This window comes from Ursus maritimus, unplaced genomic scaffold (genome assembly GCF_017311325.1).
Source record: "Ursus maritimus isolate PB19 unplaced genomic scaffold, ASM1731132v1 scaffold_3, whole genome shotgun sequence".
NCBI lineage: Eukaryota > Metazoa > Chordata > Mammalia > Carnivora > Ursidae > Ursus > Ursus maritimus.
Genome location: NW_024425563.1, coordinates 90,453,268 through 90,479,906, shown reverse-complemented (window position 1 = coordinate 90,479,906; position 26,639 = coordinate 90,453,268). Strand labels below are relative to the sequence as shown.

General features: G+C 37.7%; 1 protein-coding gene across 3 annotated transcripts in view; it reads right to left on the bottom strand.

Annotated features, from left to right (window-relative positions):
* The window catches only part of SUGCT (succinyl-CoA:glutarate-CoA transferase), a 678,964-nt gene that overhangs the window by 646,088 nt on the left and 6,237 nt on the right, over positions 1-26,639 (bottom strand). For 2 of the 3 annotated variants that reach the window (XM_040644422.1, XM_040644424.1), the window contains exons 2-5: positions 10,944-10,995; positions 9,830-9,903; positions 3,113-3,198; positions 2,529-2,579 (exon numbers count right to left, since the gene is read on the bottom strand). The exons of the other annotated variant lie outside the window; for it this stretch is intronic. In XM_040644422.1, coding sequence (XP_040500356.1) covers positions 2,529-2,579; positions 3,113-3,198; positions 9,830-9,903; positions 10,944-10,995 — 263 coding nt within the window. The remainder of the gene's footprint in view (positions 1-2,528; positions 2,580-3,112; positions 3,199-9,829; positions 9,904-10,943; positions 10,996-26,639) is intronic. 3 annotated transcript variants of the gene reach the window in all.

The following is a 26,639-nucleotide window of genomic DNA, read 5'->3' as shown; positions in this document are numbered from 1 at the left end:
ACTCTTTTGTATGTTTGAATTTTTCATAATAAAATGTTGGAAGAAAATAAAATCCACGACATTGCGCTGTGGACCATAACATGTGCACACAATATGGATATTGTGACTGTCTGCTAATTAACATAGAGAATTATTTGAAATATAGATGACGTGTCAGAAAGTTACCAAATCATATGGCTATGAAAATCCCAGGCTCTACATAGATTTTCTAAGCAGAGTTTTGTTTTTTTCACAAGCTGTTTTTGGTTAGCCTAGGAGACAAAGCAGTCATATTTTTTGAAGCTCTCATGTATCCAGCTGATTGCTTTGTATGCTACTTTGGAACTGCTTCCATAAACTAAACTCATTATATTAGCAATCATGGCCACTATGGTCTGAATACGGAGGTTGTTTTGCTACTCTTAAACTAAAGGAGAAACTGATGCCAGAAAGATTAAAAAGATTAGGCAAAAAATAATTTTCCCGGGGCGCCTGGGTGGCACAGCGGTTAAGCGTCTGCCTTCGGCTCAGGGCATGATCCCGGCGTTCTGGGATCGAGCCCCACATCAGGCTCCTCGGCTATGAGCCTGCTTCTTCCTCTCCCACTCCCCCTGCTTGTGTTCCCTCTCTCGCTGGCTGTCTCTATCTCTGTCGAATAAATAAATAAAATCTTTAAAAAAATAAAATAAAAAATAATTTTCCCCCCAGGCAATAAGATATATAACATGCTAAAAGCTAAAAACATACAGCTAGCTAAAAGAAACAGACATGAATAATGTCCTCATACAATCTATTTAAGTTTAATATGACTTGAAATGTACTTTATTATTATCATTCAAACATGAAGAGAAATCAGGCCCATAATGAAGGTTAATTGAAAGCTGTTGCAACATGGTAGAAGACTGGCAAGATCCAAGGACAGTGAGAAAGAAGTCCTGGAGATGCGTTTCCTTTGGTCAGAATTACACATGCAGGCCTAAAATACTCAACTGTACACTTCTGTCTTAGTAGCAAGAGTTATGAATTCCACCTAATACTGCCCCATTGAGAAGCTCTAATGAAACTGCAAAGTATTTGCTCAATCAAATCTGAAACCTTGACTACTTAGGATAAAATATCAGAATGCTCTGAAACAGAAGCAAAGAAGCAGGAACTGTGACCACTGAAGATGAAACAGAGAAAGAACAGAAAGAGGAGAATTAAAGCAAGAACAATCTCCTAAAAATAATTAGATAAAACGAAATATCCACTGAGGAGAATATAAAAAGAATGTTCTGAGAATGAAGACCATGGGAATTGGGTCCAAAGTGAGGATAGACAATTGCAGAAAAACAGAGCAGGGCAACAGTAATGGAGAAAAATTTAGAAAAATCAAACTAAGTTTCAACTGAAAAAGAAAACAAAAACAAACAAATCTAAGTTACACTACAGAAAGATATATGAAAACAGGGCAGTAAGACCAAGACAATTATCAAGCTCTGTGTTCAAAATACATCTAGTAAATAAAAATTCTACCTTTGCTGGATTGACCCAAGAGAACCAAAGTGGGTGGTCAGTGATTCTAATCTTTCAATCAGCCAGATAGGTAAGGGCAATGATGTTAAAGTTGATGCTTTGATATGAAACAAATTTGGGTATTTAGCACTTACATCTATTAGATAAGATTTTAAACTTTAACAAAGATGACGAGCAAGTCTTATCTCACATGATAAATCCAATTTTATGGGTATCAGGAACAACAATAACAGCTAATACTGACTGAGTACTAACTACGGCAGGCACCCTTCTACACATTTTGCATATATTAACTCAATTCTAACAACAACCTTAAGAAGTAGGTATTATTATTATCCCCATTTTACTGATAAGGAAACTAAGGCATAAAGAAGTTAAATAATAATCAAAAGAACAAACGTAAGTAACCTACCTGAAGTCACAAGACTACTAAGTAGAGAAGGCAGGATTTGGATCTCAGCAGTGGAACACCAGGGTGTGCACCAAACTATTACACACAATCTTGCCCCTCAAGGAAAGATGCTGAGGATGGATATATTAACCATCTGAATAAAGGTTAGAAAAAGCCAGGGCTCTCCAGTGATGTGACCCACATCACCAGGTTCAAATTTCAGTTCTTCCCTTTACCAGCTCTGTAATCTGCGGAGCATTACTTGAGCCCCATGAGACTCATTTTCCTCCCATGAAAATGAGGATTCTAATACCCACTTACAGGTCAAATTCTGAGGATTTGAGGAGATAATATATGGAAAAGTGCCTAAGCCTAAGATCTGATGCAGAGCAGGCATTCAGTCAATAGTAGATAGTAGATATAACTGAAAACTTTCACAGAGTAGAGAAATATTATACACAACATACAAGAAATTAGAAAGCAGATTTTACTTATAATAAATGTAAAGTTAAATTCTTAAATGGTATTTACAGCAAAATTAGAGCTTGCCAATGAAATCAAGTTTTAAAACACTTTTACTCTGATATTCAAATCCCCAATTACAACCCAGGTGGTTAGATGTCTTCCATAGAGCATACTGTACCTCTTTGATGATTTTCACCCCTTTTGGATCCTTGATATTAACAGCTATACTCTAAAAATTAAAATATATATATTAAAATACTATCATAAAGTTTTTCATATTTGGAACATTCAATAAGGGAGCCATTCATATCATATGTTCTTCACTTAAAGCAAGTGTATTTTCCTTATAAAGAAACATTTAAATTATCTTTACTGACTTTATTTGCAATATAGATATATTAGGATGATAGCAAGGATTACAGTAAAAATTTTTCAAATAACAATACCAAATGTTAGGCAATTAGCAATCTCCGAAAGAATAAAATGTAAAGAATCAAATGATTTCTTTCTTTAATAAAATTATTTCCATCATAAACCATTATAAATTCTCATGAAATATTTTAAGTTAGTATAGAAGGAAGATTAGTAAAATGCTCTCTTGTTTCTATTTGGTAACTGGTGAATGAATAAGATTTCACCTTATTTTAAATATTAATTATATATACAAAAAAGGATAGAAATGAATGAGCCAAGGTGATATGAAAAGTTTTGTTATTACAAGAGAATTACACAAAAAAAGCAAAGAAAGAAATTAAGTCTTACTTTTTTATTTCGATTAACACTGAGAAAATAAGTACTTTCTGTCCCCACAAAAGGTGGCCCCCAAGTTCGTGTATCATCACCAGCTCCTGAAAATAATAGTATGAACTATTAATTTTTAACTCCAAAACATCATGAGACATTCAAACCAACATTCATCCATCATATACATTCACAGGTGCCTAAACAAAATCAGCTCAATTCAGTGGAATTAGCAATCTAGAGGGGCCATAAGAACTTGTTGGAACTGTCCAAATTCTACCCATTCATGTTATTCACTAAATCTTTTCATAGCATCTTTTACTAGACTCCAACCCTGAAAGTCAATATCCAGGAAGAAATATCCTATTAGCAGGCTTTAGATTTAATAAATGGCAAATTTAAAAGAAAAAAACTACTCTCAGTTTTTGGCAAGCAAAAAGTAAAAATCTTTGGCAGTTTAGGTCAAAAAGTAAAAAGCTTTGGCAGTTTAGGTCAGCTCTTTCTGTGTTTCTTGGCATTAAATGTGCAAAGAAATGCTGAGTCTGCAAAAGATTTTTGTTAACTATTATTTAAATCAGAATAATGGTAAGATTTTATAATAAAATGGCACCATAAATCAATCAATCAATCAATCTTTAAATTTCTGTGAAATCCCAGAAATAAACCCAAGCATATATGGTCAACTAATATATGACAAGGGAGCCAAGAACACTCAATGGAGAAGACAGTCTTTTCAACAAAAGTTGATGGGATAATTGGATACTCACATGTAAAAGAATGAAACTAAACCCCTATCTTATGCCATTAATCACTCACAAAAATTAACTCAAGAAAGATTAAAGACTTAAACATAAGACCTAAAACCATGAAACTCCAAAAAGAAAACACAGGAACAAAGTTCCTTGACATGGGTCTCGGTAATGACTTTTTTGGATTTGACACCAAAAGCACAAGCAATAAAATAAAAAATAAACAAGAGGAACTACATCAAACTAAAAAGATTCTGCGCAGTAAAGGAAACCATCGACAAAGTGAAAAGACAACCTATAGAATGGGAAAAAATATTTGCAAATCATATAGCTGGTAACAGGTTAATAACCAAAATATATAAAGAACTCACACAACTCAAATAAAAACAAACAACCCACGCAATCAAAAAATGGGCAAAGGACCCAAAAAGACGTTTCTCCAAAGAAGAAAGACAAAAGGCCATCAGGTACAGAAAAAGAAGCCTGACATCACTAGTCATTAGGGAAATGCATATTAAAACCACAATGAGATAATCACCTCACACCTGTTAGAATGGCCATTGTCAAAAAGACAAGAGATATACATCGGAAACCGGGGATGTACTGTATGGTGACTAACATAATATAATAAAAAAATCATTAAAAAAAAAAAAAAGACAAGAGATAACAAATACTGGTGAGGATGTGGAGACCCCATTGCTCTGTGCACTGCTGTGGGAATGGAAATTGGTACAGCCACTGTGGGAAACAGTATGAAGGATCCTCAAAAAATTAAAAAGATAACTACAATATGATCCAGGAATTCCACTTCCAGGACAATAGCCCAAGGAAACAAAAACACTAACTCAAAAAGATACGCACCCCTATGTTCATAGCAGCATTATTTACAAGAGCCAAGATACAAAAACACCTGTGTACACTGATGGATAAAGCTGTAGTATATATACACAATGGAATACTATTAAGCCATAAAAAATGAGGAAATCCTACCATTTATGACAACATGGATGGACCTTGAAAGCATTATGCTAAATGAAATAAGTCAGACAAAGACAAATACTGTATGATCTCACTTACATGTGGAATATTTAAAAAAAAAAAACTCATAAAATAGGACATCAGACTTGTGGTTACCAGAGGTGGAGGGTGGGGGCAGAAGGAATTAGAGGAAGGTGGTCAAAAGGTACAAACTGCCAGTCAAAAAGTAAATTAAATACTAGGGATGTAATGTACAGCATGATGACTGTATGTTATATAGGAAATTTGTTAAGAGAGTAAATCCTAACAGATTTCATCACAAGAATTTTTTTTTCCTTTTTTCTTTTCTTCTTTCTTTTCTTTTTCCCATATCTACATGAGAAGATGGATGTTAGCTATTGTGGTAATAATGTCGTAACAATGTACGTAACTCAAACCACCATGTCATGTGCCTCAAACTTATACAGTGATGTATGTATTATTTCTCAACACAATTGGGAAAAAATTTTGTGTTATAGCAACAAATCAGAAAAGGCAAAATAAGTTATTGAATAGCAGAATCATTCAATTTCAAATACTATTCTAGAATAAAATTTTAGTCAACTAGGTCTTGCTTCAAAGTAAAAGTTTAAAACCATAAAAATATAGGGTGTTTTTTTCTGGACATCTATTTCAAGTGATATATTTGTGTTAGATTCAAAGACAACACTATAGAGTTACAGAAAAATTTTCCTTTGCACAAAAAGCAACTGACAAACAATGTAGACAGAGCTCAGAAAATCAATCAATGATTAAATGGCACAAAATAGTATCTTAAGAATTTTATAATATAAGGTCTGATTAAGTATTGATATCTGAAACATCACTATATGAGTAATTACAATTAAAATATTTATCACTAGCCCCCAAGAAGAGACTACTTGTAAATATGAGTTAAAGTTTAAATTATAATCTCATCTAAATAATATAATTAAGCTATTAGCCCATTAGATTTTACCACTGAAACTGATCAAGAAAAACAGACATAGCCTTTTGGAAAACAAAACAGAGGCCAAAGAATAGACTCATTTATTTTAAAGAACAAACAAAAAAAACAAAACAACCTCACAAGAGAAAGGGCAGAGGAGAAAAGCAGCATTAGTTCTAGGGATGCCTGGGTGGCTCAGTCAGTTAAGGGTCGGCCTTCGGCTCAGGTCATGATCCCAGAGTCCTAGGATAGAGTCCCAGAGTGGGCTCCCTGCCCAGTGGGGAGTCTGCTTCTCCTTCCCCTCCGCCCCCACTCCCTACTCATGCACTCTTACTCTCTCTCTCTCAAATAAATAAAGAAAATCTTTGGGAAAAAAAAAAAAGCAGCAGTAGCAGCATTAGTTCTAACTGGAAATGAACCAATAACAAAACAAAAGCAATCAATGGTAAGCACCAAATGGAATGGCATGCCCAAAACATCAGGGGGAAAAACAAACTACAAGATCCCAGGAAGGCAATCTTCCAGTAATAAACTAGTAAGAGGCTTCCCGGAAAAGGCAGGTGTAAGTCTGGATCTTCAGGATCAGACAGGACCTCTCACAGTCAAGAGAAAGTCTAGCCACTTCCATTTTTTTGAAGCTTCCAATACATTAATTTTTTTTAAATAAAGCAATGTCAAAATTAGATAATTTAATATGTTTACATTCATCTCTCAGGTGGAGATAATGTCAGGAAACTTCACTGGAGGCCTACATGGCTTTCCTACCCAAGGCTTAAGAGAGGATCAGTGGCCTCTGGAAAGAATCAGCATGGATAGCACATGACAAGAAATAAAGACTAAAGGTCACAAACTGGGAAAACTGGCAGTTGAGAGATATTTTATTTGAACCACACACAATTTAAAGTTTTTAACTAGCTGCCATGATTTCAAAGTCTGGAGATCTCATATAAGATTTCAGACTGCTGGGGCGCCTGGGTGGCACAGCGGTTAAGCATCTGCCTTCGGCTCAGGGCGTGATCCCGGCATTATGGGATCGAGCCCCACATCAGGCTCCTCTGCTATGAGCCTGCTTCTTCCTCTCCCACTCCCCCTGCTTGTGTTCCCTCTCTCGCTGGCTGTCTCTATCTCTGTCGAATAAATAAATAAAATCTTTAAAAAAAAAAATCTTTAAAAGATTTCAGACTGCTTTTCTTAAATGATATTTCCACATATTCAATCAATTCAGCAAATATTTATTGGGCACTGACCATGTCACAGACACTGCTCTAGGAAGAGCAGACACAGCAGTGAATGAAAGACCACACCCCTGCCCTCATATCCCTGCCTCTGGGGCACAATCCACGAGTACCAGCAGCATCGTTTGCTGCCCTCCCTAGTCCATGTTGCTCAGCTAGGTTACTACAGAAAGAAGAAAAAGAAAATTTATGTGCTCTTTGATTACAAAAATAAGAATAGTCTAAGTCCCAAGTCAGAAAACTATAACCAAATTTTACTTAATTAAAAAACTGGAAGAGTGCCTGGGTGGCTCAGCTGGTGAAGCATCTGCCTTCTGCTCAGTTCATGATCCCAGGGTCCTGGGATTGAGCCCCACATCAGGCTCCCCGCTCAGGGAGGAGTCTGCTTCTCCCTCTCCCTCTGCCTCTCCCCCTGCTTATGCTCTCTCTCTTTCTCTCTCAAATAAATAAATAAAATCTTTAAAAAAGAAAGGAAGGGAAGAGAAGTAAAAAGAACTGGAGAAGTGGACATGAAAAAAGACTAGTTCTCTCCTGAACTTTGAAAATCCTGCCAACTCACTTTTCCTTAGATCTGTGTTGAATAACTATCTCAAAAATCCAAAACAGTTAAACACATAATATGAACACTAAAATGCATCATGCAGAAGGGTTAAGGGAAAGAGAGCAATCAGGAAAAAAACAATGAACAACAACCTGTTAGGAACAAAGCTCGATACCATGTGTATCACTATGGGACATAAAAGCCTAGACAAAGGAAGGTACCCCCTACTGAAGAAACAAAAAAGTATAAAGGAGAAATAAGGCCTACATAAATAGGGAATAATGATCTCTAAAATTAATATAAATACAAATATTTAGACTAGTGATCAACTGAAATAGCAAGAGAAATTAGACTAGACTCTGTCTAGGATTAGAAGACCCAATGGCTGAAATTAGAAAGTGCCGTGGTGTTGAATTCACACAATAACATAGAAATTAAAGTTTTAGGAAACCTGGAAAAGAAAAAAAGGTATTCAGCCAGAAAATAAATATTATTCAGCATGTATCACACAACAACCAAAAGTCATAAACATCACTGGCTAGGTAAATGAAGCATTCATTATATCTGGAAAGCAGGATTTGCCAGGCTCTTCTACCATCTGGAGCCTGATAAAACACAGTGTCAAATAAATACGATATAATAATATATAATATTCCCCATACTGATCAGAGAATCTTCTGCTAATTGCTTTGGCCTCCAAAGAAATCTATTTAGCAGAAAGTTGACTCTTCTATACCATGTATTCTACTTCATAGCATTTAATCACTTATGGGAAATTAATAAGGTGATATAATTATAAACTAGTCTTTTATGAGTATTCTAGAAAGACTCACACTATTGAGGGTCAAGAACCATTTTCACTGATTTAGTAATCTTGTTCCCTATCCTTAAGGATCCAACTTAAAGAATAAATAATAATGCTAAGTTTTGAAACCTTGAAGCTCTTTATAGGATGATTTGGAGAACATGGACTCTGCCCTTTACCTTCTTGTAGGCGAGAAAGAGCATACATGACACTGGTCTAAACAACTTTCAATAACAGCATTAGCTAAACACCAAAATACTAATAAGATACCAAATAAAAGTGAGAAATGTGTACACAGAATAGATTAATTTGGTGGACAACGGGGAAAGAAAAAATGGGAAAGATGTCAAATGAAAAACAAAACCAGGGGTGCCCGGGTGGCACAGCAGTTAAGCATCTGCCTTCGGCTCAGGGCGTGATCCCGGCGTTCTGGGATCGAGCCCCACATCAGGCTCCTCTGCTATGAGCCTGCTTCTTCCTCTCCCACTCCCCCTGCTTGTGTTCCCTCTCTCGCTGGCTGTCTCTATCTCTGTCAAATAAATAAATAAAATCTTTAAAAAAGAAAAACAAAAACAAAGAACTGATCTCAGCATCAGTGTTTCTCCCACAAAATCTTTAGAATTATAAAATGAGAAAACATTTCTTTTATTAAAAACAAAAAAGAATGACTTAGATTGGAGTATCTGGGCTCCTTTTGGGAAGGACTCTGATTCCTTTTCCTTCTCTCCTTCATGTGTATCCTACTTCTTCCCTTTTACCCACCGCTCCTCCTGGCCTTCCCTTCATCCCCCAGCAAGGCAGTGTGGCCAGGCCAACTCTAAACTCAGTCTCAATGGTAAGGCTTGTGTGGGGATAAGGAGGGCCAGGACTACAGCTGAGTGCATGATATTCCTTATCAGCTGTGTGACTTTGGACAAATCGCTTCATGTCTCTGTGTCTCTGTCTTCTCATTTATAATCTAGGAATAATAAAGTGTCAGCCCATAAGGTTGTTGCAGAGACTAAATAAATATAGGCAAAGTGCTGAGACCTGTGCCTGGCACTGTAAGTGCAACTTAGCATCACTGTTACTACATGGTGCATCTCAGTCTCTACTGGAGGCTTTCAGGTACATGTGAATGGCCTGGCTGAAGCCTTAGCCCTTGGCGCTTATAAAAAGTAAGAAGAAATCATTAGTACAAGTTCAGAGGAAAATAAGGAATGGAGAAGAAAAAACAATCATTTCATTTCAATTCTCTCCTCATCCCATGTATAGATACATGGTTATTTAAAAAAAAAAAAAAAGTTAAAAACTGCGTTAATTTGGGGTGCCTGGCTGGCTCAGCTGGAAGAACATGTGACTCCTGATCTCAGGGTTTTGAGTTCAAGCCACATGTTGGGTGTAGAGATTACTTAAAAACAAAATCTTTAAAAAAGAAAAAAATTGTATTAGTTTCTATGTTTTAAAGGGAGAAATAGATTTACCTGGTCTTTCCACTTTTATAACTTCTGCTCCAAGATCTCCTAAATTCATAGTAGCAAAAGGTCCCGCCAGTACTCTACAATATTAATAATGATAAATAATTACCACCTTGAAGATTTTTATATTCTTAATAGCTGTTAACATAGATAAGCTGATATAATGCTAGTAAGAATTAAAATTATTAAAACTGTTCAGAATAGCAATTTGGCATTATGTATTAAGAGTCTGAAAAGTATATTCCCTTGGGGTGCCTGGATGGCTCAGTTAAGCGTCTTCTTTCAGCTCAGGTCATGATCTCAGGGTCCTGGGATTGAGCCCCACATCAAGGGCCCTGCTCAGCAGGAAGTCTGCTTCTCCCTCTGCCCCCCCCACCATGTGCACCTGCTCTCTCTCTCTCTCTCAAATAAATAAATAAAATCTCTAAAAAAAAAAAAAGTATATTCCCACTGATGCAGTAATTCCACTTCCACAATTCTATGCTAAGGAAGAAATCCTAAGATTTCCTGAGGCAAAGATTTATGTAAAAGGAAACCTAATTTATAATTGTGGAATATTGGGGGATGAGTAATTATGTGACAACTATATAATAAAATATCATCTTACATTTTTATCAAATTTTGAATGACATGGAAAAATACTCAAAATACAACATTATCTTTTAAATGTCAGTAAACATAATTTCTTTTTTTTAAGAATTTAGTTTTTATTTGAGAGAGCAAGAGAAAGCATGAGCAGGGGTAGGGGCAGAAGGAGAAGGAGAAGCAGACTCCCCACTGAGCAAGGAGTCCAATGTGGGACTCGATCCCAGGACCCTGGGATCATGACCTGAGCCAAAGTCAGATGCTTAACCAACTGAGCCACCCACCCAGGTGCTCCTAAAACTGTAATTTCAATATGGTTCTAATTTTTCTTTTTAAAAATTTATATATAAATATACAGATTGGAAAAAATGCATAAATATACTAATTGTCTCTTAGAATAATGAAATTATAAAATTTTTTCTTGTTTTTCTTTCTAAAACTTTGATAGTAAGCATTATAATCCAAAAATAAATGCATGTTTTTTTGAAAGAAGGGGAAAATGTAATCACCAAAATATAGTTAAATTAATACAAACCTTGTTAGATCCAGAATTTTTACACCCTCCAATGGCTTCACATTGTCAGTATCTGGCAAAACACAGAAAAGATTTGAAGAGTACTGATGACTAATTTTCAGGAGGAAGAATGCAGAATTCTTCATATTCTGTTTTAAGTAATCTGTATTACTACCAAAAACATATGTTTTCCTTCATAATATTTCTGCTTCCTATGTAACACAGAAACCTTGACCTGATCCAGCTAAGTCAATGTGTAAAAATTACAACAGCTAATATCTAATTAATAAAGTCCACAGCTACACTTAAGATAGCTTGTCCGGGCAGCGGAACGTATAGGCTGAGCACAGAGGATTTTTAGGGCACTGTGTTAATATAGGTTGTAACAAATTAAAATGAACACACCACTCTGGTGGAAAGCTACTGATAAGGGGGGATTGTGTGCAGGCAAGGGATATATGGGAAATCTCTGTGCCTTCCTCTCAATTTTGCTGTAAACCTGAAACTGCTATAAAAAAAATAAAGTCTTAAAAAAATAAACAAATAGGGGCGCCTGGGTGGCACAGCGGTTAAGCATCTACCTTTGGCTCAGGGCGTGATCCCGGCATTATGGGATCGAGCCCCACATCAGGCTCCTCCGCTATGAGACTGCTTCTTCCTCTCCCACTCCCCCTGCTTGTGTTCCCTCTCTCGCTGGCTGTCTCTATCTCTGTCGAATAAATAAATAAAATCTTTAAAAAATAATAATAATAAACAAATAAAAAGTGAACTGAACAACAAAAAAGGAAAAACAAAGACCTCCAAGTATCTGTCCTACATTTAAGACAGGGAGACCATACGAATTTTTAAAAAGTTTATTCAACAATTTACAATCATATGTGTATTTCCTTTTTCTCTTCACCCACCAGCTATAAATATAGGTAGATAGGTCAATAATTATATCACTAATTCACTAAAAATATTTAACATCAACATTAAATCACAAAGTTAAATTCTTGCCAAATGGCTTACAAAGTTTAGATCATGATGACTGAGATCAAGTTGACTTTTTGGGGAGGAAATGATGAACTACTGATTCAATACATTTTTAAAATAGACTATCTTTTGGAGCAGTTTTGGATTCCAGCCCCAAAACTGAGCAGAAAGTGCAAAGAATTCCTCTGTACCTCCCCACAAGTACACAACCTCCCCCACCTTGAGCATCCCTCACCAGTGATACATTTGTTACAACTGATGAAGCTACACTGACACGTCACTATCACATAATTTAGAGTTCACTCTTGGTCTTGTATATTGTATGATTTAGACAAACACATAATAGCACGTACCAAACATTATTATATACAGAATCGTTGCCCTAAAAATCCTCTATGCTCTCTTCATCCCTTCCTCCCCTCAGAACTCCAGAAACCAATCTTTTCACTGTATCCACAATTTGCCTCTTCCAGAACATCATATAGTTGGAATCAAACAGCAGGTAGCCTTTTCAGATTGGCTTCTTTCACTCGGTAATATGCATTTAAATTTCTTCCATGGCTCAATATATCATTCCTTTTCAGTGCTGAATAATATTCCATTACCGTGATATATCAGTTTATTTATCCTTCCACCTACTAAAAGACACCTGGGTTGCTTCCAAGGTTTGGCAGTTATGAAGAAAGCTGCTAAAACGTTGTGTGCAGGTTTCTGTGTGGACATAAGTTTTCAACTTATCTGGGTTACTATCAAGGAGTGCAAATTACTGAATAATATGGTAAGAGTATGTTTAGTTTTCTACTCCATCTTCCAAAGCAGCTGTACCATTCTGCATTCTCACCAGCAATGAATGAGAGTTCCTCAGTTCAATACATTTTTTTTTTTAAATCTCAATGCAGCTGCATCACCAGTGGAAGTTACAGAAGTCACAGATTTACACATACACCATTAGAGTCTTGAGAAGGATCACAGTGGCACAATAATTCTTAACTAGGAGGGTCCCCAGGCCACACTTCTCTAGTAAGAAATAATCAAAGTCCAGATAGCGGGCATTTTGTCCTTGAAACCAGCCAAATTATTCTTTTACAATAAGAAATTGCTATCACAGCAATAGGAAATATGTGAAGTCTATGTGACTGGTGCATTATTTTCTTGGAAACACTGATGTAGGAAACTAAATAATATGCAGAGGATAAACTGACGAGCAGAGGATCAGAAAAAGGGAAGTAACTAAAACAATGTTTAATGTGGTAAATTGTTCCAGCAATGGCCTCCAGGAATCACACTTCCAGATATCCACGCCCTTGTATATTCCCCTTCCATGTTGACTCTGGCCTTGGACGTCTGCCTTGCTTTAGCCAAGGGAACATTAGCAAACTTGATGCCCGCAGAGGCTGGAAAAGTGCCTACACAGTAGGGCTTGACTTTTTGGAACACTTCCACCTTCAGATGAAGAAGCAGAAGATGAAAGAACAAATGGAGAGAGGCTTAGCCATCCCAAGTCTGTAGCTGTCCCAGGTGAGGTCCAGACATGTGGGTGAAGCCATCTTAGAACACCCAGATCCAGCCAGCTGAGTGAGTTCAGGTGAGTCCAGCAGGACACTCACAGAATTGAGAAAAATAAGCCACTGTTGTTTTAAGCCAGTAAGTTTTGCAGTGGTTTGCTGTATAGCAATAGCTAAACAGATACAATGGCTTATGGCAGAGCGATCCTTTCAAAATATAAAACCCATGTCATTCCCGTGCTCGAAGTCCTCTAACTTAGGCTTTCTACCAAACTTAGAATGGAATCCAACATCTTCCCACAGCCCGGGATGCTGCTTGCTGTGGCCCTCTGCTACCTCTCCAGCCATGACCCCTATCACTCCCTCCCACTCTTCTCCAGCTACATTAGCTTTCTTGCAGTTCCTTGAACACACCGAACATACTTCTATTTTAAGGCCTGTGGCAGAAACAGAGATGGACCACCCTGAATTCCCCTTCAAAGAAAGGAATTTCTGCCCAACCTACAAGAAGCCTGGTTAACTTACAACTCCAGTATTAGCTTCCTCAAGGCCCACCTCAGCTTTCCTCAGCTGGGAGCACTCTGTTCTCAGGACAGTCCCTGGTCAAATGACCGAGCAAAGTTGGGCAGAAAGGCCTGGTCATTTCTACCACCCAATGTGGAATGTTGTATCAGCTCTCTTTGGTGTACTGCTCTGGGACTCCCCATTGGGCTGGCAAAGAATTTGACAGGTGCAAGCACATCTGATGGATCCTCTACCCAATCCTATTTCCTTCCTTTCCCTTTCATAGGTGTGACTCCCCAGTAAATCCTTTGTCCTTCCAACTGTCCCAACATCTCCTTTCTGGAGAATCCAAAACATGACAGGACCTTTGTCCTTGCTATTCTCTAAACCTGGAACTCTTTTCCTCCACACATTTGCATGTCTTGCTTACTTCATTCAAATTTCTGCTCAAACACCACACTCTCAGAGAAACCTTGCCTCATCATCCTATCTCAAACAGCACCCCTCTGGATCTCAGTATGGTTTAGTTTTCTTAATAACACCTACTGTTACTTCACAGTACATTATACATTTGTTTATTTATTGTACTACTTACTGTCTTTTCCACTAGAATGTGATCTCAATGAAGGCAGAACTTGTCTGTCTTGCATCTCCAGCCAGAACAGTGGCTGGCACACGGTAGGCACTCACTAAGAATTAGTTGAAGGGTCACACTGGGAAAGGGCGAGGGAGGGAGGGAGGAACTCATATACTTAATAATTCATATAATCATTGCAATGGACTGAATGTTTGTGTCCCCCCCAAAATTCATAACTTGAAATCCTAACCCCTAAAGTTATAATATTAGGAAGTGGGACCTTTGGGAGGTAATTAGGTCTTGAGGGTGGAACCGTCATGAATGGAATTAATACCCTTATATAATGAGCCCCAGAGAACTTCCTTGCACCCTTTCCACCATGCGAAGACACAGCAGGAAGTCAGCTGTCCTCAACCCAGAAGAGGATCTCACCAGAATCCACCATGTTGGCATTCTGATCTCACATTTCTAGCCTCCAGAACCATGAGAAACAACTGTCTGTTGTGTTTAAGTCTGTGATCACCTATTATAGCAGCCCAAACTTACTAAGATCATTAAAAGAGACCAGAATCTTCAAAGCCAGATAGCTAATTTTTCTCTAACCGGACAGGGCTTGAATAGGGTAGGAAAAGACACAGTTAGGGGCACCTGAGTGGCTCAGTTGGTTAAGGGTCCAACTCTTAAATTTCGGCTCAAGTCACGATCTCACGCTGGTGAGATCAAGCCCCAAACAGGCTCTGTGCTCAGCGAGAAGTATGCTTGAGATTCTCTCTCTCTCCCCCTCTGCCCCTCCCCCTGTTCTCATGTTCTCTCCCTAAAATAAAAAACTAAATCTTAAAAAAAAAAAAAGAAAAAAGAGAAGAAAAGAAAAGGTCACTGTCAAACAAAAACACAGTGAAAATGCTCTGCCAAAGAATTCAATGGGCATTTGGAGGTACAGGTAAGCTTAGCAGCTAGAATGGAAAGGAAAATCAGACAGAGAAAGAGAAGAAGCTGAGGAAAAATGGCAGAAGAAAAACTACCAGGAAAAAATTTCCATTAACGAGACAGCTAACAGACCTTTTTTATAATATACTACAAAGAGTTAGTATTAGATTTTACATTACATGTGGTACCTACCCAAAATTACCAAATTAATTCAGTAAGGCCTAGCACAAACCCAAGTACCTTGTGTGAGTGGTTCTTTTTTTTTTTTTTTTTTTTTTTTTTTTTTTTTAATTTATTTGAGAGAGAGCAAGTGAGCGAGAACACAAGCAGGGTGAAGGGCAGAGGGAGAAGCAGGCTCCCCGCTGAGCAGGAAGCCCGATGTGGGACTTGATCCCGAGACTCCAGGATCATGACCTGAGCAAAGGAAGACGCTTAACAGACTGAGCCACCTAGGTGCCCTGTGTGAGTGGTTCTTGGGAAGAGTTTTAAAAAGAGGATGAGTTGGAGCTGGGGCAGAGTGGATAGAATGGGTACACGAGGTAGGACATAAGTAAAAGCTCCCATTAAACAACCTTTGTCCCTACTATGTGCTAATCATTCTATGAAGATACAGCATGAGAGGCATCATATCCCTTCCTCCTCAAGTACTCCAAGATCTACCAGGGAAAACTGAAACATACAATTACTATTATGATTAAGAGCACTACCCCTAGGTTCAAAATGTTACTCTATTTACTAACTCGTAATCTTGTTCCACCTTGATTTCCCCATCTGTAACACAGGGATAATACTGGCACCTATCTCATAAGGATACTAAAAAATTAAATGAAACATTGCTTTACAAGCATTTAGCCATGGTGCTCACTAAATGTCAGCTACTGTCAGTATCATTTCTATCTTCTCCCCAAACTTGCTCCTATGTTCCTTAATTCAGTAAATGGCACTCCTACCCACTCGGTTACCCAAGTCAAAAACCCAAACAAAATTCTTGAGCCCTCTCTCTTTTTGCACCCCTTAAATTTAATAAAGAACCACTTATTGCATATTCTTTCTGAAAAATATCTCTTGACTTGCTTCTCTTCTCTCATCCTCACTGCCACCATTATAGCTCAGGTCACCATCAACTCTCTCCTGAATTACTCTAACAACCTACTAATTCTTCTGCCGGGCTTCGATCTTGGCTCTCCTCATAACAACCTCCAAAACCGGGCCTGGGTAGCTCAGTCGGTTAAGCATACAACTTGATCTCAGCTCAGGTCTTGATTTCAGGGTCATGAGTTCAAACCCTTCATTGGACTCCACGCTGGCCGTGGAGCCTACATTTAAAAAAAAAAGAAAAGAAAAGAAAAAGAAAAAGAAAAAGCACCCACCATAATGCTGCCAGAATTACTTTTCAAAATGTAAATCAGCCAATCTTTGCAACAATATCTGTTTCTCATTGCTCTCTTCCCTATCTCAGCTAATGGCATCATTAACTTCATCATCTTCCCAGACATGTCTTCTTCTTCACTCCCCACATTCAATCAGCCATCAATTTTCTGTTAAATCTGCTCTCTTCTTCCCCAATTCCCTGGTACTGCCTCTACTCAGGCCTTCGTCATTTCTTGTCCCAACTGCCTGCAAAAGCATCTTAACCTATTTCTGCCTAACCTTTGTCCCCACCAATTCATTCTCAACATTGCTTCCAGAGTAATCTTCCAAAATGAAGAACCCGTTATGCCACTCTCTTGTTCAATCACACATTCACTCATGGTCCCTTCCCTCATGAAGCTAACAGTCTATTCTAAAACTGCAAACAAAGCTATTGTTCATGGTTTCACTCCTGTCCACCTTTTCTATTTCAAACTGCAAAAAAAGAAATGTCTTAGTAGCCATACTCTTCCAAATCTCTCACACTTCTGGGCCACTGTACATGCTCTTTCCTTTGACTGTAATAATCCTCCACCCTGTCTCACCTAGACAAGTCCTTCCATCTTTCATAAGTCAGCATTCTTAGAAGGTATTCCTGCTCATCACAGCAACCTGAGCAAGTCTTTGTCAATAGCATTTTTCTGAATTATGACTTACTAGTTAGTCTTGATCAGATGATAAACTCTTGAGAAAAGAGACTTTATATTTCCAATATTGAATACCAGCACCTGATATGTAGTAAGAACTCAATAAATGTTTGTGGAAGGAAAGAAAGGACAGAAAGGAGGGAAAAGTCCTCACATTTTGCCACAATGTATTAATAGATTGACATAATGGAACATTATAAAAAATACATGTAGTCCCACTGCAGCAATTATAAGTAGGGTTTCTTGGTGACCACGATGGATGCTGCAATGTTTTATAACGTAATCTCAGAAGTGACATATTATCACTGCTGCCATATGCTATCAGTCACACAGGCCTAACAGTGCAGTGTTAGGGAGTGCTCACACAAGGGTGTATGAGGAGGTAAGGATCATTGCAGCCATCTTGGAAACTGGGTAATACACTCGAAGTGCTTTTGATTTGTATTTCCATGATGACAAGTGGTGATGAGCTTATTGGCCATTATCATATCTTTTTTACTAAACATCTGCTTCAAACTTTTGCCCATTTTAATTCAGTTCCCTTAATGAGTCTACACACCATTGCTTCAAGCACCCTTACCATCCTTGTCACTTAACACACTGCAACATAAACATCAAGCTGATGGAGAGAGGCTATTCAGTTTTGTCCCCTATAAAATCAGGATGCCTAACTTCAAATTCATTGCTACCCAACAACCATCTCTTCCCAAAACAGCTACTGCAAATCTTCTCCACTTGATAAGCCTCCAAATCCCTTTCTTCTCTAGCTTTCATGTCAAATAACATTGGAAAATCCTTCTTTGGGGAAGAATTTATCAACCCAAGAGAAAATAACTAAAAATACTGATAGTAGCCATTCATACATAAAGGTCCAGCCATATCACTCTATATTGAAATTTGTCAATCAAGAAGCCTTATTTTAGTGTGCTAGGGCTGCCATAACAAAATACCATAGAATGAGGGCCTTAAACAACAGAAATCATTTTCTCACAGTTCTAGAGGCTAGAAGTCCAAGACCAAGGTGTCAGGAGGTTTAGCTTCTCCTGAAGCCTCTCTCCTTCATTTGCAGATGGCCACCTCCTTGCTGCCTCTTCACATGGTCATCCCTCTGTGCACTACATCCCTGATATCTCTCCTAACCTCTTCTTATAAAGACACCAATCAGCAAGTACCCACCAAAACAGCCTCATTTTAACTTAAATTATCTCTTTAAGGGACTTACCTCCAAAAACAGTCACATTCTGAGGTGTAGGGGGTGAGAACACCAACATATGCATTTGGGGAGACACAATTCAGCCCATAACAAAGCTCTACCCATGCATGCAGTTTCCAATCAATTCTTTTAATATCTATCTCTCATCATGTAGGAGAACAGCCCAAAATCAGCAAGATACAGGGAAAACCTATATCAAGAAAGAAAGAGGGGCACCTAGGTGGCTCAGTTGGATAAGCGGCTGCCTTCGGCTCAGGTCATGATTCCAGGGTCCTCAGATGGAGTCCCTCATCCAGCACCCTGCTCAGTGGGGAGTCTGCTTCTCCCTCTGCCCCTTCCCCCTGCTTGTGTGCTCTCTCACGCACACAAAAATAAATAAAAATTCTTAAAATAAAAAAGAGAGAGAGACCAAACCAAACATGAAAAAGAAACTCAGAGCAAACTCATATAAGGCAGGTAAAAGAATTTTTTAAAACTACTGTTATGATTCCATCAATATGACATTCTGGAAAAGGCAAACAAGAGAGACAGATAAGAGCTGGGAGAGACTAGGGATGAAGAGAGACAATGACTGCAAATTTTGAGGGGTGAGGGAAGTGTTCTTTTTTTATTTTTTAATGTTATGTTAGTCACCATACAGTACATCATTAGTTTTTGATGTAGTGTTCCATGATTCATTGTTTGCGTGTAACACTCAGTGCTCCATGTGATATGTGCTGAGGGAAGTGTTCTATACCTTAACTATGGTGATGATTACATGACTCTATATGTTTGTTCAAACTCATAGAAGTATATACCAAAAAGAATTTTACTGTATGCAAATTTTACCTCCATAAAAAATTATCAATATTATCAGAAACATGAAGAACTTGCACCTATAAAACAGAAAAAGATACTTGTAAAAAAAATTTTAGAGAATAAAAACATGATCTTGGAACTTTAAAAAAAGAAGAATGAAAATGTAAGAGAAAGGCAAAAAGATAAAGATAAGATGGGGTACCTGGGTGGCTCAGTTGGTCAAGCAGCCAACTCTTGATTTCAACTCAGGTCATGATCTCAGGGTCCTGGGATGGAGCCCCCATTTCAGGATCCCTGCTCAGTGGGAAGTCTGCTTAAGGATTCTCTCTCTCTCCCTTTGCCCCTCCCCCAACACACTTGCACACACTCTCTCTCAAATAGATAATCTTTTTAAAAAAAATATAAAGATAAGAAAATCACCCAGACAGAACAAAAAGAAATATTAAAAGTGAAAAATGGAGAAGAAGGAGAAAAAATAAAGAATAAGCCCAGGAATTCTGATAATACAGGTTTCTCAAAGAGTGAACAGCAAAAAACAGAAGAGAGAACATTAATAAACAATTCAGAAAAAGTTCACAGAACTGAAGGGCATGAATTTCCATACTGAAAGGGCCCTCTGCATGCCCTGCACAGATTTTTAAAAAGATACACACCATTTTGAAAAGATACATGCACCCCTATATATACTGCAGCATTATTTACAACAGCCAAGATGTGGAAACCCCCCAAGTGTCCATCAGGAGATGAACAGATAAAGAAGATGTGATACACACACACACACACACACACACACACACACACTGGAATATTACTCAGCCTTAAAAAAGGACGCAATCTTGCCTTTTGCAACAACATGGATAAATCTACAGGGTATCATGCTAAGTGAAATAAGTCAGACAGAAAGACAAATTACTTATGATTTCACCCGTACATGAAATTTAAAAGATAAAACAAATGAATAAACAAGCCAAAAGCAGAATCATACCTGTAAATACAAACTGATGGTTGCCAGAGGGAAGAGGGGATAGGCAAAATGGGCAAAGGGGAGTTGGAGATACAGGCTTCCAGCTATGAAACGAATAAGTTGTGGGAATAAAAGGCACAGCACAGGGAATATAGTCAACGATATTATAATGGCATTGTGTGGTGACAGATGGTAGCTACACTTGTGATGAGCATAGCATCAATGCACAGATTGTCAAATCACTATATTGTATACCTGAAACTAATGGAACATTTTATGTCAACTATACTAAAATTTAAAAAACTAATTTAATTAAATTAATAAAAATAAAGACACACACCAAGAATGAATAATTCATGGGAATGAAAGGTACAGCATAGGAAATACGGTAAATGGTGTTGTAATAGCATTGTATGGTGATAGACAGTAGCTACACTTGTGGTGAATATAGCATAATATATAGAGTTGTCACATCATGATATTATACACCTGAAACTAATGTAACATTATGTTTCAACTATACTTCAATAAAAAAATAAAAAATTAAAAAATGACAAAGTGCTAGACATTTAAAAAACTAAAAAACTATATTAAAAGACACACACCAAGACCCATCAATGTAAGAATTTAGAACAATAAGATTTTTTCCTCTGCCAAAAGAAGATCTGGAAACTTTCTAGGGAGAAAAAAGCATATACAAAGGACTGGCTAGCAGAATGTCCTTGAACTCAACAGTACTGGAAACTGAAACATAAAAATGGAACAAAAACCTTAAAATTTTGAGAGGAAAATATATTTCTCTTTTAAATTCTAAACCCAGTCAAGCCATGAGTCTTGTGTGAGGGTAGAAAAAGAATATTTTCAATCACGCAAATTTTCAAAAACTTTACCTTCCCATCCTTTCTTGGGAAAATTATTTCTAGAGGATATGCTCCACCAAAAACAGAACAAGAAATAAGAAAATATGGGGTCAGAAAATGGAGGATCTAAAGGAGGAGAAAGATGAAAGGAATCTTCAGGATGACAGTAAAGAAAATAACACAATAGCTGAAATATTTATACTTATGGTACAGTTGGGAATGAATTAAGGAAAGATGTTGAGAAAGTAAATAAAGAAGCCAGACAAATATTAACACAAGGGAAAACAAAAGGTGTATAAGGGCAGCAATGTAATCAAAGTATGAAGAATAACTGTATAATCATAACAATATAAATACTGCATACCGGTCTAGCAAAATTTTTTATTTGGTAAGACGGAAAGTGGATGTGTAATTGTTGGAATGGTGGTGAAAGAAAGCAAGTCTTTATCACTATAGATAATGCCTAAAAACAAAACCAAATAGTAGCATTAGAATCACATTAGTTAGAGATCTGGAGATAAAAACTGAAAGAAACAGCTGAAAGAACTGAAATTCATTGTCCCTGGGAAATGGAAAGGGGCAGAGAGACATAATTAACCTTACAGATCTCAAGCATATGTAAAATCTGGATTTTCAAAAATTAAAAAATAAATAAGTTATGTTAAATTCATGAGCAACAGGTGAAGTATCATTTTGCTGTACTGCCCCCCGCAATGTTTTGATAAATATTGTCACCCTGAAGCTTTCCCTGATTCTTTATTTGCACACACTGCAGCAGCTTCAGAGGGAAATCACAGTCTAGTCTCATTATTCACAGATTCTATATTTGAGATTTCAACTACTCGCTAACTCCAAAATCAATACTGCAGTGCTTCTGCCGTCATCCCAGGACATGCACTGAATGCAGAAATATTTCAGTAACTCGATGCACATGTTCCCACCCGAAGTTAAAGGAGGCAACGCACTGGCCTTCTTGTTTCAGATCTCATACTATAAACAAGTGTCCTTTATGTGGTGTATTTAGTGTCTCATTTTCACATTTCTGTGCTTTTTTTGGTGATTTCACCATTTAACGTGACCCCTGAGAGTAGTGGCTAAAGTGCTGTCTCGTGTTCTTAAATGCAAGACAACTATGATGAGCCTTTTACTTTTTCTTAAGATTTTATTTATTCATCTGAGAGAGAGAGAGAGCACAAGTAGGGACAGAGGCAGAGGCAGGGGGAGAAGCAGACTCCCCCACTGAGCAGGGAGCCCGACACACAGGGCTCCATCCCAGGATCCTGGGATCATGACGTGAGCCCAAGGCAAATGCCTAACGGACTGAGCCACCCAGTGCCCCTTGTAGAGAAAATATGTGTTAGTTGAGCTTTGTTTAGGCATGACTATAACTATAGAAGTTATAATGCTATGGCCCTGAGTTCAATGTGAATGAAACAACAATATATATTAAATAAGGTGACTTTAAACAGAAACACACACTTAACAACATTATGTGTCCTAATCAGTAGTGAAAAATGTGTGACCAGAGATCTGCAGGAACTTAGTCCTCTACTTCCCCCAGGAGCAATGGTTTGGTATTCACTAATCACGTGTTCAGTTTGTAGAACATAACTGCCTCTAGTAACTAGAATTAACTGTATAAAAGAGGCAAAAGAAAGATCACTGTTAGCTCAACGAGGAAGCCCTTGACCAGCCTTTGGAAGCTTTGAAACAAAACTGAATGCCATCATCAAAACACAGTTTAGAAGGGTGGGACATAGGGGAAGAAAAGGTAAAGAAGGATTGATAAATTGATTCTAAAATTCATCTTAATGAGTATATGATCAAGAATAGCTCAGAAAAATTTTTTTGTGGAGGGAAGAATATTTAGCCTACAAGGTTAAAAAAAAAGAGTATAATTCTTAAAATATGATATTAACATACAAACAGGGGCCCCTGGGTGGTACAGCGGTTAAGCGTCTGCCTTCGGCTCAGGGCGTGATCCCGGCGTTGTGGGATCGAGCCCCACATCAGGCTCCTCCGCTATAAGCCTGCTTCTTCCTCTCCCACTCCCCCTGCTTGTGTTCCCTCTCTCGCTGGCTGTCTCTATCTCTGTCGAATAAATTAAAAAAAAAAAAAAAAAAGAAATACATTTAGGGGTCTCTTCATCCCATAAACTTCTTTTCATTACAAATCTATTAAGAGAAGTCTATATTTCACTACCAATGCCATCTCACAGCCATAATAAATTAGTAAAACTTTGCTTAATGAAGCACAAACTTTTAAACTGAATTCATTTCACATCAGGCAATAGAATTTTACTTGTATTATCTGAGAAGACACCCAGAAAGAACTTCCAGAGCGCACTGAAGTCAAAATCAATGAATGAGTTTTACACAGTGAAGAGCATGAACTCTGGAGACTGACAAGATTCGATTTCCTGCTCCGGGACTTACTCCCCACTGACCTTCAAGGTAACTTCACTTCTCTGAGCTTGTTTCCTCATCTGAAACACCTCAATCATAGAGTTTGCAAGGATTAAATGAAATGTTGCATGTAAAGTGCTCAGCATACTTTTTGGCATACAGTAATTGCCTACTAAAAGTTTACTTTTTGTCATTATTATCACTATCATATATGTATTACATAGTCACACCATCTACTAAAGTAAATAACTTATTCCAAATGTTAAAACAAGAAAAAAATGATATTTTAAGGAACAGAAAAAAAATGACTCTCAATACTCTATACTTAAGAAGGATATCTGCACATCCATAGTTTGCCAATTTGTGAAAGACAAGAATAAACTGGATGGGAATAAAGGGTGATTATAGGAGGAAAAACAGTTGGAAAGGGCATCAGTTGTTAATTTGTTGTGATATATTGAGCAGCTTGGATATCGTTCTATCTTATTTAGCCTCTAGGATTAAAAGCTATTATAAGGATATGGCTGAGCAATCATGCAAAGAAGTATAATTATAATGAAGGCACCATCAATTCTATGCTTGCCAGAGCCGCTTCTAAGACTCCCTTGGTATTTGGCCCTAAGGTTTCCAGGACACAAATAAACATGAGCAACACTAGAGTAGACATAAATGACAGATGCCCACCTCAGTGGCTCATTTGTGTGACAGCAATCATGGCATCCCTCCCCACTGTACTAGCCAACATCAAAAAAAAAAAAAAAGGCCAACTCATTAAACAAACTGATCAAATATCGTATCAAATAGAACATGTAATATACACTAAAAGGATTTTTTAATTTGATATTTTACAGAGAACTTAACTACCAGAACTTAGGAGTGAGAAAGCAGAGATGGACATCTTCTCAAAGCACGTTCTCTTAATCTGCTGAAGCTTTATTTAGAATAGTTAGCAAGATGTTTTCTTTCTGGCATGTGTTAGAAGTCTTGAAAAAAAGCTCTGTTCCTAATAGTATACTTTGACAGGTAAATGCAGGAGTTTGGAGTACTTCAAAAATTAGTATCCACTGGAAGACATTCCAGGGCAAGTAGAATTTCTGAGCTGTAAAAAGGTGGTGTGGGAGTGATGCTCAAGTTACAACACAAACATACCATTTAGAGACAACCAGAGAATAGTTAGATGGGTAAAAACTTACAATAATTTATAATCCACCTCTGCTGACACCCTGTTTCTTAACAACTGTCCTTCACCTATAAGAACTTGGCTATTACTGTGGGATTTGCACTCTAACAGGTTTTGGAACCATTGGAAGCCACTATCTTAACGAAAATGTAAGAAGTTTATATGAAGAATGATGTAAAAAGATCGACAGGGGGCTTTTGAGTCTTGAGTAAAGCACACCACAAACAAAATACAAGTCAGTGCTCATCCAAAATCCCTCTGCTCTTCCTATTTCCCAGCTTTCTCCTGCAGTCAGATTGGGGTCTGGCCTGGGGTCTGGCCAATGAAATGGATAGGCACAAGTAACATAAGCCAATTCAGGCTTGACCCTTAAAAATATCCCATGAAATCATCCAGGTTTCTCTTCTACTACAGTGACCTTGGAGGCTGCAAGTTTCAAAGAGTGAAGCTAGACGTGCAAAAAAGATGTTTTTATTGTACTAAGCCACTAAGATCATGGGCTAATTTGTACTGCAGCACAACCAAGTCTATCATGACCACAAGAGACACCCAGCATTGGAGGAGAAAAATGGTAGCCTCTAAGCAATATCACAGCCTCAAAGCTAACAACTGATAAGTCTTTTTCTGGGGGAGATTGTTTTACTGTCCCTTTAGCAGCAGTCTTCAAACTGAGACATGGAAGACTTTCCTAAGAGATACATGAATCATTTTAAAGAAATCAATTTCCAGGTTTTCAACTTCCATACATATTCTTTCCTACAACTAATCAGCCTATGACTAAGCCTTCTTTCATAACCCTTCTCCCCACTAGGCTAAGGAAAAGCATATTCTTCACACATCTCAAAGCCTACTCTCACCTTAGTTCATATTATAAAATGTATTTAAGTGATAAAAACTTTTAAATATCAACCAATATGCAATGGATTGTTTTTTCAAGTCTTTTAGGAGGTAGATCACTACTACAGATTGGTATGTGGAAAGATGGAACACCACCAATTTACAGACTTTATAAATCAATTTAGAGTTATAGAATTTATAACCAAAAGTCAGCAAGCAAAAGGAAAAAAATTCGATGTTCAGGACTCCTTAATGGGCCATCCTGAAGTTAACTACTCAGATGATCAGAAGTGGTTGAACCAGGAACTGGTGGAGCAAATGATAGTTACTAACTGCTGAATATAAGTGCTCACAAACCCCAGATGCTCCTTGAACTCAATGTTGGTGATGTGGCTGTCCTCTACAAGAAGACTAACCAAAGGTAAGTTCTTTTCACGAATTAGAAAAACCCGTCCTTTCTAGAAACCGGCAAAACAGTGCTTACTCTAGGTTGTTGATGAAACGTGGTCATAAATACTTGAAGGAAATTATAATTTAATCACAGCAAAGAAGAAAATGTGTGTATGCAGGGAGTGGGGGGAAGGGTATTGCAGTATTAGACTGTCAACAGGATGAGCCCTCTTTTGACACAAAAAAAGGTACTGAGTCCTATTTTACAGAACGCTGCAAATATTTAACTAAGAGAAATGAATAGAAGGGACAGGAAGGGGCAGCCTGAAAGAAGTGTGTGGGGTGGATATGCACGTGAAAAAGAACATGTTTTACAATCTGATTTGTTTTTAACAGCTTCCAGTGGGTAATTCTTATGAGCAGGAGAGATGTCTAGAGAGAATTTAGGATGCTTTCTGTGTGAGGATCTACAGAACCCTCCCAAAAACTTCTCTTCAAGTAGTAAAGGAAAAAATTATTCTTGAA